Source organism: Triticum dicoccoides, chromosome 7A (assembly GCF_002162155.2).
Source record: "Triticum dicoccoides isolate Atlit2015 ecotype Zavitan chromosome 7A, WEW_v2.0, whole genome shotgun sequence".
In the NCBI taxonomy this organism is placed as follows: Eukaryota; Viridiplantae; Streptophyta; class Magnoliopsida; order Poales; family Poaceae; genus Triticum; species Triticum dicoccoides.
The window spans coordinates 716,821,135-716,835,572 of NC_041392.1; the positions used below are offsets into that span (position 1 = coordinate 716,821,135).

The window sequence follows — 14,438 nt, forward strand, 5'->3', positions numbered from 1 at the left end:
ATTAGCATATAATAACATATTCCAAGGCCGACGATGTATACAACCAGATTTTTCTGTTAGACCTACCGATGATTGATGATAGCGAGTCCGTCAAAACGTGTTTGAATGACTGTGATCGTTGCCAAGACTTGTAGGCGCCGACGCAGGTCCGCCTCGTCTTCGCTGGCCCAAGGCCATGGACGCACGGTGGATCCTGGCAAGGGCCGGCGTGAGGGCTCCATTTTTAGTCTTTTTTTTTATCTTGTTAGGGTTTGTGTCCTGCTTAGGAAGGCGAGATGGCGACAGCTTTCTGAGACCAGCCACTACTCCCTCCCCCTTCCCCATAATTTACACAGCATTCATTTTCCTTCTCTGAGTTTGTGCGCACATCGAACCAATCCCCAGAGAAATCCAAACGCCCTAGGTAAGAATCTCCTCGTCGCCGCCGGCTCTGTTCTTCCTTGGTCGCTCATGTGGTGGAGCAGCGGGCTAGCCGCGCGCCTGAATCTCGATTCTTATTTTCTTTTGAGGTAATATCACTGGTAGTCACTAAACTTGCGTTGGATGTGCAGTTTAGTGCTACAACTTTAAAAATACGGATTTTTGGTCAGTTAACTTGCGTTTAGGTTCATATACGGTCACTCTCGTTGACTGCCTGCATATTCGCCGATGACATGGCATGCCACGCAAGCAGAGGCCCACTGTCAGTGACACAGGCCGTTTCAAGGAGTCGCGTGCGTGGTGTTTTTGTACAGACCCCCTGCACTTATTTTCTTTTGCGCAAAAATGTCCCTGCAAGGGCGGGAGCAAGCCAACCGTGCATATTTGCGGAGCGGTACCCCAATATCTCTGGGCATTCATTCTAACTCCCCACCACTTCGTTTCCCGATCAAACAGAGGCGGAGGCGGAGGAGGCGGTGCTTGACGGCGGCCGTCGTCAGAGGCGATGAATGAACCGCGTCATCGACGTCCGGACGAAGCTGCGCCGTCGTATGGTACGTCTGCCCCCCCCCCACCCCACCCCCACCCCTCCCTGCTCTCCTCTGTCTTGTTTCTCTCATCTGCTCCTGGTCGTCTTCTTCCTGCCCCGTTTCGCGTATCTAGGGTTCATGTGTTATGGCCATTATCTTTGATAGTTTCTCGTATGGACGCGTTGTTCTTAACCGATCTTGAAAGGACGGATTGGATTTTGAAGGTCCAGGCCCGCTGTTTGCAAATCGAACTAGGGTTCGGGAAGGTCTAGGTCCCCTGTTTGGTTAGATTATATAGTTGAAAAATGTCTGATGTTTGTACTGGGAAGGGCAAGAAGTTAACTGAACTTCTGAATTTCAGAAAGTGCATGCAGTTACTGAAATTTTTGACACTAAATGTGTTTACTCTGAATTTCAGAAACTGCATGCAGTTAACTGAATTTTTTGACACTAAATATGTGTACTCTGAATTTCAGAAACTGCATGCAGTTAACTGAATTTTTTTGACACTGAATGCGTGTACTCTGTTTTTTTAAGATCGTGTGCTCTATTGGTACTGTAATGGATAATTAGCTGCTGAATGCGTGTACTAAAAATGTACTCAAAATGTGTACTATAATGGATAATTAGCTATTGAACTTGTGTTGTACTTATTTACTTGCTAACTGAATTTTTCTTCAGTAAATTCGACGTACCCTACTTACTGAATTTTTTTATTTTCACAATGCAGGTGATTTTGATGGCTTGTTTAGTGCTCAGATCCACCACAAGGGTTTGTTCTGTGGGAGTGAGAGCAACAAGACTTACATGGATTATGAGGTTGACTGGTTTGACATGTGTGAGAGTGACACATGGTCAATGTTATGGATCAAGGATTTTCTTTCACAACTGGGACATGACATGGAAGCCTCCAAATTAGATGTGTATTGGTGCCAACCAGGGAAGACCGTTGCTGATGGGCTTAAGCTTATGCAATGTGATGCAGATATTGTTCTTATGATTATTGCAACAACAGAGCACAAGAACCTACTGCTTGTAGTAGATCATGGTGAAACTTTGCAGTCATCAGATGATGATGTTTTGATTACTGGAGTGAAAGAACTGCCTAAGGTCATTACTCCCACAAAACACAATGGAAAAGAAAATGTTAGCTGCTCAGCGAAAGGAAAGAGTCCAAGACAGAATGTATCAAGGAAAACAAAGAGGAGGATGTCATATGGTGAAGGATCTAGTTCTGGGTTTACAGCTGCAGTGGAGGAAGAGCAAGGCGAGGAGCATGGTCAGAGCAGTGAAGAAGAGGGTGATGTTCAGGATGAGTTAACAGATGAGGATTTTTATGAGAGTGACTTTGATGTGCAAGATGGTGACGATGACCTGTTTGATGCACATGTTGACAAAAATGTAGATGACCACAGAGAGAAGACTGAATTTTCTGACTATGAAGCAGAACTCCCAGAAGATGCACTGGAGGACAGTCATTTGAATATGTCAAGAGAAGAGAAAGATAAGTTGAAGCATAAATTCAGTGTTTTCAACCCTACCACAGACCTGAATGCGCCAGTCTTTAAGCTAGGTATGGTATTTGCAGACATGATAGAGCTGAGACATGCTCTCAATGCATACAGTGTCAGAAATAGAGTGAAGGTGAGGAAGCTCAGGAATACTAACAGGTCATTAGAGGCAGTATGCAAGGATGATTGTACTTGGTACTTGAAGGCAGGCAAGGACAACAGATCCAGCAGCATTCAGATCAAGAAGTATACTGACAAACATACTTGCACCAAAGCTTGGGATCTGAAAGTGCTTACTGCTCCCTTTCTTACTAAACAGTTCAGAGAAGAGTTCAGAGGCAATGAGAAAATGCCCTTACTGAAATTTTCAGAGAAGGTGGAACAAGAATTTAACTTAGTTGCTCACAGGAGTAAGTTGGGAAGGGCAAGAAGAGCAGCCGTTAAAGAAATCAGGGGAGAAGATGATGATCAATACAACACTTTATGGGACTATGGGCAGGAGTTGAGAAGGAGCAATCCAGGGAGCCTATTTTTCTTGTGCACAAAGGAAGTGTTTGATGACAAGGCCAAGGTCACAAAGGACCACTTCTCAACATTGTACTGGTCTTATGATGCATGTAAGAGGGGTTTTTTGAAGGGCTGCAGACCAATAATTTTCCTTGATGGTTGTCACATCAAAACAAGATATAAGGGGAATATATTGACAGCAGTTGGGATTGATCCAAATGATTGTATCTTCCCTATAGCATTTGGCATATGTGAAGTGGAGTCAACACACAGTTGGGAGTGGTTTCTAGCCTCTTTGAAGGATGACCTGAATATAATCAATACATCAACATTCACCATTATGAGTGACAGACAGGAGGTGAGTCATAGTTTTTTTGTTTTTTTATTTGTAAAATGTTCTATTCCAAAGTTCTGGAACTAGGATGCAAGAAAAGCTCGAGGCTCGTGAACCGCTCGAGATCGACTCGAAAAGAAACGAGCTGAGTTTGAACACTTTATGTAGCTCGACCAAGAAACAAGCCGATCTTGAGCCAATGTTGGCTCGCTCGATTTTAGCTCGATAGCTCGACAGAATATCATTATATTTTAAGTGATGTTTATATTGTTGTAGGGTTTGACGAATGCTGTGAAGAATGTTTTCCCTGATTCAGAACATAGGAACTGTGTTAGGCACATTTACCAAAATTTCCATAAAGTACACAAGGGTGAACAACTGAAGAATGACCTCTGGGCCATAGCAAGATCCACTAATGAAGCTGCCTACACCAGAAACATGGATAAGATGAGAGATCACAACTTTGCAGCATTCAATTGGGTTGAGAACTTGTCCCCAAGAACTTGGATCAAAGCTTTCTTTGACCCTTTCTGCAAGTGTGATATATTGCTGAATAACATGTGTGAGGTGTTTAACAGGTTAGTTTCATTGTTTGCAAGTATGATGTATTGCTTGATTTCTGTTGCATTTGCTTTCATTGATTGTGTGAACACATATTTGTAGCTACATTTTGGATGGTAGAGAGTTGCCAATTAAATCAATGCTGGATTACATCTTCTGGAAGATTTCAAATAGGATGGTTGGTAAGCAAAGGGAGGCAGAAAAGTGGACAGGCAGGCTTTGCCCCAAGATACAGAAGAAGCTGGACAAGTATGTTGAGTGGGCAAAAAATTGTAGGGTGAGGGAGTATGGAAGAGGTGTATTCCAGGTTATCTCATTAAACAACACTTACATTGTTGATCTAAACATGTTGAGCTGTAATTGCAAAAGGTGGGAATTGTCTGGTATACCTTGTCATCATGCAATTGCTTGTTTTAGGCATGAGAGAATTGAGCCTGAGAGCATGGTCCATTCATGCTACACTATTGAGGAGTACAAGAAGTGCTATGGCTTCAATATGAGGCCAATGAGGGATCCAGAGGAATGGGAAAAGATGCGTGGCAATCCTGTTTTTCCACCCATATACACCAAAGTAATGGGCAGGCCCAAGAAAAGTAGGAAAAAAGATCCAGAGGAGAAGAAGGAGAAGAAAGGAGTTAGGAAGTTGACCAAGCATGGTGTTAGCATGCATTGCTCTGTTTGTGGGGGCGCTGATCATAACAAGAAAGGGCATTACAAACACGTGAATCAACCACCTACCGAGGAAGCACCTGGGGAATCAGAAGAAGAATACGATGATCCAAGCATAATTGCTGTAAGTTTCTTACATCTTTTCTTGTACATTGATATATTACTTGTACTTCTGTGTATTGATATATTACTTGTACTTCTGTAGAACATTATGCCACACAGAGTTTACCCACAGTTTGATCCAACACAAACTCCAGATTCTATGGTTTACAAGATGCAGGAAAGGGTAAAATATGCAGTGTTGGTTCTTTTTAGAATATTTTTTTCTGAATTAACAATTGCTCATATGATATGTTATCTGTTAACTATATTGGCAGGAAAAATTTACATACCCTGCACCTATGGACTTTGGTCCCCTGCCTGAGTCTAGCTTTATTGCTAATGCTAGGGACACAATCCCTATAGGCAGGGTGACAACAGCCATGTCCAGGGGCAGGGTGAGAGGAGGAACAAGTGGAAGCAATGCAACAAGAGGAGGAAGAAGTGCAAGAAATGCAACAAGGGGTGGTAGAAGTGGTACCAATGCAAGAAGGGGAGGAAGAAGTGCAAGCAATGCAACAAGGGGAGGCAGAATAGTAAGCAATGCAACAAGGGGAGGAACTGCTCCAAGTGCAACTAGAGGTGGCAATTACCCAAGTGGAAGTAATCCTCCCAGAGGAGCAAGGGCTGCTGCTCCAGGATTCTACAACTTGCTTTTTGGAAATGATGGACAAAGCAGCCAGCAACCACCACTTTTTATGCAGGGAGAAGAAGAGGTACTTGTGAGCCAAAATGCACCCCAAGATGGCCTGTTTGGAGATGGCTGGCCTCAGGACATGCATGATTTCCTATCTCTGTAGTTGGATGACCAAGTGATGAAGTTCATGAATGAACTTTTGTGTAGAATAGTTCATGAATGAACTGCTCCTTTTGTTGGGGTAAATCAGGAAAAAAGACCTTGTTCTGCTTAAGTTTACATGACAAATGAACCATGCTTTTGTCAGTACTAATTTCCCTGTTTAGTATGGATTTTGTTCGCTACTTCTCCCAGTTTGGAGCTATGACATATGTTTACTGTCATATGCCCAAAATCAGTTTGCACATATGTTTACTGTCATATGCCCAAAATCAGTCTGCACATATGTTTTCTGTCATATGCCCAAAAAGAGTGGCCTGCTTTTTGAATTGTTTTACCGAGATTTTTATGCTCAAATACATTCTGCAGATATGTTCACAGCCATAAGCTAAATTGAGTCTGCACATATGTTTTCTGTTATATGCCCAAAAAGAGTGGCCTGCTTTTTGAATTGTTTTACTGAGATTTTTATGCTCAAATACATTCTGCAGATATGTTCATAGCCATAAGCTATACTGAGTCTGCACATATGATTACTGCCATATGCCCAAAAAAGTGGCCTGTGGTCTGCTTTTTGAATTGTTTTACTGAGATTTTTATGCTCAAATACATTCTGCAGATATGTTCATAGCCATAAGCTATACTGAGTCTGCACATATGCTTACTGTCATATGCCCAAAAAAGTGGCCTGTGGTCTGCTTTTTGAATTGTTTTACTAAGATTTTTATGCTCAAATACATTCTGCAGATATATTCATAGCCATAAGCTAAACTGAGTCTGCACATATGCTTACTGTCATATGCCCAAAAAAATGGCCTGCTTTTTTCATTGTTTTACTGACATTTTTATGCTCAAATACATTCTTCAGATATGTTCAGTCATAAACCAAAAAAATGAGTGGCCTGGGATTCGAACCCAGACCGTGCTAGCAACAACCCACACCATCTAGCCACTCGGGCAGTGAGACTAATTTGTTCAGTTATGTGTACTCAAGTCTTTTGTACCAACTATTTGTACCATCTCTTTCCTTTGCTCCGCCGCCCGTACGTCTGACAGATGTAAGAGATACGCGCCGGCGACACCCGTGACTACTCCCGCTTTCGCAAGCTCATTCCCGCCATCCAGTACTTCTTCCAAAGCCATTTCCCGCCATTAGCCCGCTCGCCACAGTGTTATTTCCCGCCCTCGACGCACGCTATATAAACACGCTGGTGACCGGGTTTTGGTGGGGCCACTGTCAGCAAGGACATTTTTGTGCAAAAGAAAGTAAGTGCAGGGAGGTCTGTGCAAAAACACCACGCATGCGACTCCTTGAAACGGCATGTGTCACTGACAGTGGGCCTCTGCTTGTGTGGCATGCCATGTCATCGGCAAATACGCGGGCAGTCAACGAGAGTGACCGTATATGAACCTAGACGCAAGTTAACTGATCGGAAATCCGTATTTTTAAAGTTGTAGCACTAAACTGCACATCCAACGCAAGTTTAGTGACTACCAGTGATATTACCTCTTTTCTTTTTGCCTGAAGATTTGGGTCCAACCCCTGTTCCTATCGCCTGTTTCTTGCGATGTGTTAACCTTTTCAAGTTTGTGGACGGGGAGGCTAAACAGCACCGAAACTCCGTGGTGATTTCAATCTCTTCCATTCTATTTAGTTCCTTTTTGCTGCTGCTGCTGCTTTTCATCTTGCATTCGGTGGCGAGTTCCCGGGAGAAGAGGGGGCTACAGAGCGGCCGGAATCCACCGTCGATCCCCGTTTCGCTCTCTTCCGCATCTTTTTTTTTCTGGTGGGTTCTAATCTTCTATTAGTTCCTGGGGCGGCGGCTCATTGTGGTTCGTTGTTGGAGTGTCACGAGCACAACGGGGATCTCTGTTCCTATGCGCTTCTCCATTGGAACTGGATCCCCTTATCGCTCCTGTTGCCGTTGTTCGTGGCAAGGGCAACTAGACTATTATGGTGTCCAAAAATCACGGTTTTCCCCCTTTGCAGCATGTGGATTCGCACTCTCCTTTGTTCCCAATCTGCCCTCTCCGTTCGTCCTTCCGCTCTCATACTGCTAATTGAAGTTCTCAATCCATCCCCATGTTTTTTCTTCCTTGATCTTTAATATGCCTGATCCTTCTCATCCAAAAGAGGGTTCCTTTGTTCTATATTGGTTTCTTCTTCCAAACTCTGGGCTTAGTTCTACTCTCACTTCGAGTGTGCCGGCCTGAGTTATTTGGCGATGTTGACTGTAAATCATGTATTAGTTTGATTCAGCTGGATTATATTCGGTGAAAGCCCTGAATTGTGTACTGTTTATGCATTTTTTTTCTGATTATATCCACCCAGGGGCTCTTAAATCCAAGTTGTGTTAGTACATTTAGTTTACAAGTAATTAGTTTTCGCTGATAAGGATTTCCATGTTATATTTTGTACTGAATCTTTCAGCAGTGTGACCCGGCAATGGGGAAGGCAATAACATATAAGCGTACTCGAAGAGCAGAGAATGACGTAACCAGGTATGGGGCATCATCTATGCAAGGGTGCCGTGATGAAATGGAAGCTACTGTAAGTTCTAATTCAGTACTTTAGAGAATCATTGAGATGATAGGTCTATGTATTATCGATTTTGTTTGCCATTACAGTATTGAATTTGAGTCTTACTTGTCTTGTTTGCAGTGGGCATCTCACGTACATCTACTTGATTATGCGCCCACATTATTCTTTGGTGTTTATGATGGCCATGGAGGTTTGATATCTATTCTGATACTCTTAGAACATAATAAAAGAAGTTATTATAGTAATCTAATAGAATTAATAGTTATCCAAAGATACGTTTCATGTGCATCTGTGTATTACACTATTCATGCATATGCTTTGAATGTGCATTATTTATTATAATTATGAGCTGTCAATTAAATATAAATTGTGAGGGGCCAAACATTTATTTGATCTGTTTTTGGGAAAGGAGTTGGAGGGTGGTATGTTAGCACTACTATGCTCAGAACTTCAGTGAGTTTTCTGTACAGCGATACACACATTTTCTATTACTGTATCACACATGAGCTTGTGATGATTTTTACACTGTTTTGCATGAGTTTGTACATGAGTGTGTTTGATTCAACCCTTGTTTTCTGTTATGTATGTTTGTTGAGTTGAATCTTTTTTCTCTTAGGAGCGGAAGTAGCATCTTATTGTTCGAGGAAGTTTCATGAAGAGCTTAAAAAGGATCCAAGCTATGTCCTCAATCTGCCTGGCGCATTGAAGAATGTGTATTCCAGGTTATTTAGATGATTAAATCATGTACTCTACATTTTAGGCAAGTATGGAGAGCCATATATGGAACATGTGTTGGGGCGTTTACGATATCGGCAGAGGCATGACATTTAAACAATTATAGATTTTAACTATAAAATGGAAATATTTGAAATTTCATTACACAATATGATCAAATATGGCCTACACAAGAGACATTGTTAAGTGTCTCTACATATATGTTCACATAATTGGCACCCATATATATGCACTTCCTTTACAATATTGAAAGGTGGACGGGACAATGCTATGTTGGTGTTTGAGAAAGTACCAATGTTGTACCCATTCTTTACATAGATGCAATTGCTAAATAAGTTACTTCTCGTTGGATGTGTTGATGTTGAAAATGCAATTATTGTATGCTTGTTACAGCATTGATGAGAAGTTGCAAGAATCAGATGAATGGAGGAGGGACTTGGCTTATTCTCCTGACATCAGAAATTTGATAAGGTGGCTATGGACTGATGTTTGTGGTGCTAACTGGCTCCCCAAGGTGATACTGGATGTTTTTAAAACGGAGATACCGCATGACAAATAACCCTTTTCCTGTGTTTGATTTTGACGTTACATTGTTTGCTTCTTTTATCGAAGGGCACATCGACCAATTCCCTCCCTGATGGCGGCACTCGCTGCTTCTTTCTTTATAGCCTAATTTTCCATTCGGTTTTGACTCTTTTGCGTAGTGTATCTCAGTTTGGAATTTGTTCTTCAGGCACCTTATCTGCCCCCTCTACATGAAGGAAGCACAGCATGCGTGGCTGTCATCAGGGGCAACCGTATCTATGTTGCAAATGTGGGCGATTCCCGTTGTGTGATCTCAAGGAATGGTCAGGTATAGTGAACGGTCATGTGGGGCAATACTATTATGTCATAATCAAGGCATTCAAGTGGTGCTTGACAGTTTTCCTACATCAAATTTTTATGGCAAGGCAATTGATCTCTCGATGGATCACAAACCAAACTACCGACATGAAAGGAAGAGAATTGAAAAGGCAGGAGGACAAGTGCGCATTGATGATATCCCAAAGAAAGTTATGGCTGACATGAAGTTGGGCATCCATCGCATTGAGGGAATATTACACATATCCAGATCGATTGGTATATTCTTTATTCTATTTCGCTGACATTTGTGTGTACAATCTATTCATTGCTGATGGGCATTTTGACTTCATACATCTCAGGTGATTTTCAGTTCAAGCAGGACCTGACTTTGTCGCGTCAAGATCAAATGGTGACATGTTGTCCAGACATATGTGATGTACGTTTGCAACTCTATTGGTTAAGCTCTGTGTACATTTGTTTCTGATAGGTGTGGTCTTATGGAAATGATCTTTTGTTTTTCTAGGTGCCGATAACAAATGATACTCAATTTTTTGTTATAGCAAGTGCAGGTATCTGGTAAGTCTGAGCTAAAAATAACATAAGAGGCTGTTTCATTATGACTTAATTCTAAGTACAATACTTGATCTATAGTGAACTTACTCCCAATTACTATTTTTTCGTGCTTGTTTCATGGTAGGCTTCATTAGTATTTATCACCAGATGTTTATAACATTTTGGTTTAGTTAAGTTTGATCTGCCTGGTACTTACTACAATGGTCTGAGTTTCTTCATCGTGATGTGGAATTCAGTTTTCCATTTCTCGAACTGTAGGATATTAAATTGTTTCCCGAGTTCAAGTTAGTGAAAGAAGCAACATTTGCCAATTCCTAGGTTAACTAGTTCTCTGTAGTGTGTACAGAATTAATTAAATTTGATGGTTCCGTACAATGTTGATTTTCTATTTGGAGATGACAGATTGGTATGTTTGATTCCTCTTCTTAACCAACTTAGTGCTTAATGAAAGATTTATTCCAATAGGAGTTGTGCCAAGTTTTCTTTTCATTCAGAAGAATGCTAAAACTAATAAGTGAGCAAGGCCACCTTACCAGTCACCACGATCTGATATGCAGCCACTATTTCAAAGGGACATAATTTTGTTCCCTTGTTTCGTACTAATATAATTTCGTTTGTACTATATATTACCATAACAAAGTTACACACTTCTTGTTTTTTTTTCTGCAGGGATGTCATGACAAGTCGGCAGGTGGTTAATTTTGTACACCAATGCTTGCAATCGGTGAGTCTTCTTTCTTCTTAAAAAAATCTGCTTGTGACTAGGAGTGATACTGTATTTAAAATAAACATCCTACTGGATGAAGAAAAATTTATTGGGTAGCATAATGTTGTTCAAGGAATGACTCCACGCATGCTAATACTTGGTACCTAATATATATTCTATGCCTGGGTTGATTTTCATTTTCTCATGGAATTGTCGTTCCTATTGCTTCTGACATATTGCGTGATCAACGCAGGAGGAGAAAGATCCGGGAACCATCTGCGAAAAACTTCTTGATTCATGCCTGCGCGAGGGCTCAAAGGAGAATTTGACCATTATACTGGTTCAATTCAAGGCCACCGCCCATGGTGGAGCTGAAGCCAATGTTGCTCATGGTGGAGCTGAAGCCAATGGTGCCCATGGTGGAGCTGAAGCCAATGTCGCCCATGGTGGAGCCGATCGCGACACGGGAACTGACGATATCGAGAGCCCTTAGAGATCGAGGCCCAGGAATCTGGCTCCAAAAAAGAAAGTGCGCCAAGGATGCTTCAGCTGGGGTTGGCTAAAGCACGAGGAATGCTAGGTGTGCCCACAGTTTGATCAAGAAGAGAGGTGATCCTGAGCTGAGAAGGATTTACAATGTTGTTTTTGCTCTTTGTCGGAGACAGAATTATGTGTTAGACTCACTCAATAGGGTGTGAGCAGTTGCTTCGTTGTGTTGTTGGTTTTGCTTGAGCGCCACTTGGATTCACTCTCTTGTTCTGATTTTGGATATTGAAGATGCTTAATGGGGTATGCAGGCTTCCTGCCTTCATGATAATTCTTTTATGCTATGCAATGCAGTAGCATTATGCTCTAGTTTTTTTCGGTGTGCATTTTGGATGAAGATATTAGACAGTAATCGGCAGTATATAACGACTGTTATTAATCGGCCTTGACTTACGTATCAGTTAGCTTTGAATGCCAAGAGCGGCAGCAGCAATGCATTGCAAGTCCATGGAAGAAATTCAACGACGACCTCGCGATGGCAAACGTTTCAGTTTCAGTACCATTCTCTTACGAACCCGAACACTAAAATTGAACGGGAAAAGGTTATAATCAACCGATTGATTTCTTGCGTGGCATCAGCCGCCCACTCCGCCGTTCGATTCCACTCGTGTGTGTACCGTGATGAGAGCGCCGCATGCAGGCTTCTGTGCATGATGCGGGTCCCCACTACTACGACGCCTGTACTAGTACATTTCATTTTTAAATTCAACGCCTGGTACTTTTTGCTGCTACGTATGACGTGGTGATGTTTGCATCAACATGTACCAGTTGCTTTGCTACTAGTCCCTTGATGGGGTATTACTTGAGAAGTAATTATTGCGTCCATTCTTCTAAAGACAGAGTGGGCGTGTCCTCTACTAGCAAAAATAATTATTGCGGGCATCTGTGATGGCCACGCTTCGCTGCTGCGAGTAGGTAGCGCAATGCTGCCGTCCTTGTCGTGATCGGGATGTGCCACGCTGCAATAGTCAGTCGTAGTTGTTGTGTATGAACACGTGGCACTGCAATGGTGAGTCTTCATTGTTGTGATCAATGCGCGCGATGCTGCAATGGTTGGTCGTAGTTGCTGAGAGTGGGACACGCGGCGCTGCAAGGACCGGTCATCATTGTTGCGGTCGAAACGCAAGATGCTGCAAGGACCGGTCATCGTTGTTGCGGTCGGAACGCAGGATGCTGCAATGACCGGTCATCGTTGTTGCGGTCGGAACGCAGGATGCTGCAAGGACTGGTCGTTGTCGCTACTATGGGATGCACGATGCTGCAACGGTCGGTTGTCATTGCTGCGGGCGCGCGGTGCTCAAAGGACCGGTCGTCGTTGATGTGATCGAAACACACGACGCTGCAACGACCGGCCATTGTCATTGCGATCGGGTGCACGATGCTGCAATGGCTGGTTGTCACTGCTGCAGACGCGCGACGCTCCAATGATCGGGCGTTGTTGTTGCGATCGTAACGCATGACGCTGCAAGGACCGGATATGCATGACGCCGCAATGGCCGGTTGTCATTGCTGAGGACGCATGACGTTGCAATGGCCGGTAGTCCTTGTTGCAGACGCACGACGCTGCAATGGTCGATCGTCGTTGTTGTGGTCGAGACATGTGACACTGCAATGGTTGATTGATGTTGCTGCGAGCAAGGTGCAAAACGCTGCAAGAGAGGACCTCCACTGCCGCAAGGAACAATTACTATTGTTGCAAGAGGGGCGTGACATGCTACCGGGGTCGGCAGCCAAAACTGAAAAGCCCCTCCACCGAAGCTCCACGCCGGTCGACGTTAGCTTTATAGCAGTGCAACTAAGCCGGACGGCCCAACTGTAACAAACTTCTTCCTTCGTGTGAGTCACTACTCGTTTATCACGACCTTTGTAAATACTTGCTAGATCCATTGCAATTTTTTTATGCTTTTTCCTTTATTTCTACGGTGTATACCTCATTGCAATCTTGTAAAGAAATTGCGTTGCATAAGATTGTTTATTTTAACACTTTGTTGGGGAGTTGTTTTATGCGATGGGGCCCAGCCACCTGACCATCGCATGTTGCTTTGCGAATCACAAGCAAGGTTCGTACCGTGTGTATGTGTGAGCAGCTATTTGAGTGGTCCCAAACGCCCCAAGGCCGTGAAAACATGCCAATCATCGCATCCGACTTTTCCGCGCTCTGCCCACCGAAACTGCTAGGAGACGTCAGATCTGGGCAGATCAAACGGTGGTCGAGGCGGCTTAATTTTGGCTGTTATCAGCCGATTGATCGGTAGCAGCCGCCAAATTGAACTCCCCAAAACCTGCTTCTATAAAACCCAGTGTATTACGACTTGGGAGCCTCGTTTGTAAACAATCCTCAAAATCTGACCCCTTAAAAATCACAATTTCAAACTCGATCTTTCCCGTATTTTTCATCATATGCCATATGATTATGCACTTCATAAAAAATACTGGAAATGATATATATAAACATAAACTCCTTAACTACAAGTTGCCATTAATTCAGAGGATGATGACCCTATCAAATTTGAGCTAATCTCAACTAGTTAAAGCAAAATATATCCTAAAAGAACCAAAATTAAAGGTAATACAATAAGAGAAGATTAGCTTCTGGACCGTCGTCCAAGTCCCTGCTGCCAGAGTCCAAGGAGAGGATGATGACGTCGTTGGTGGTTGACGTCATCACTGCTACCTCATCCTCCCTTCCAGCTGCTGCCTCCTCTTGGTATGGTCCTTCCAAAGCTCGTCCCATGCCTGGTCATGGGCGGCTTGTAATACCACCAGGGCCAAGAGGTGCTCGTGGTACCAGAGCTTGCGATGGTACTCTGCCTTCTACTCTTGCGACAACCGTTCAACTACGAGTCATCCCATGTTGGCAACATGCTCGCCCGACACTTCCCCAGCCACTCCTCCTTGAAGCGCCCCGCCGCTTCCCCACGCCACCGCTCATCGTCGTGGGAAGGGTAGACTGAGCGGAAGAGAACGTGCTTGTCCTCCTCGAGCTCCATCACCGTGTTTTCCTGCGAGCACCTCTGCCACTTTCTTTGCCCTATCTAAAAAATGGAAGGCCAGATCCCACTTTCT

General features: G+C 43.3%; 2 protein-coding genes across 2 annotated transcripts; both read left to right on the forward strand.

Annotated features, from left to right (window-relative positions):
• Positions 1-4,505: 4,505 nt before the first annotated feature.
• Positions 4,506-5,513, forward strand: LOC119328569 (rRNA 2'-O-methyltransferase fibrillarin-like). Its single transcript, XM_037601540.1, has 2 exons — positions 4,506-4,656; positions 4,910-5,513. Exons 1-2 carry the CDS (start codon positions 4,528-4,530, stop codon positions 5,429-5,431), a joined length of 651 nt encoding a protein of 216 aa, XP_037457437.1. The 5' UTR covers positions 4,506-4,527; the 3' UTR covers positions 5,432-5,513.
• Positions 5,514-7,862: 2,349 nt separating this feature from the next.
• LOC119334017 (probable protein phosphatase 2C 21) lies at positions 7,863-11,319 on the forward strand. The gene is made up of 10 exons (XM_037606693.1): positions 7,863-7,978; positions 8,090-8,159; positions 8,586-8,691; positions 9,098-9,218; positions 9,438-9,557; positions 9,655-9,823; positions 9,907-9,983; positions 10,071-10,123; positions 10,790-10,844; positions 11,080-11,319. Exons 1-10 carry the CDS (start codon positions 7,874-7,876, stop codon positions 11,317-11,319), a joined length of 1,116 nt encoding a protein of 371 aa, XP_037462590.1. The 5' UTR covers positions 7,863-7,873.
• The last annotated feature ends 3,119 nt before the right edge of the window (positions 11,320-14,438 follow it).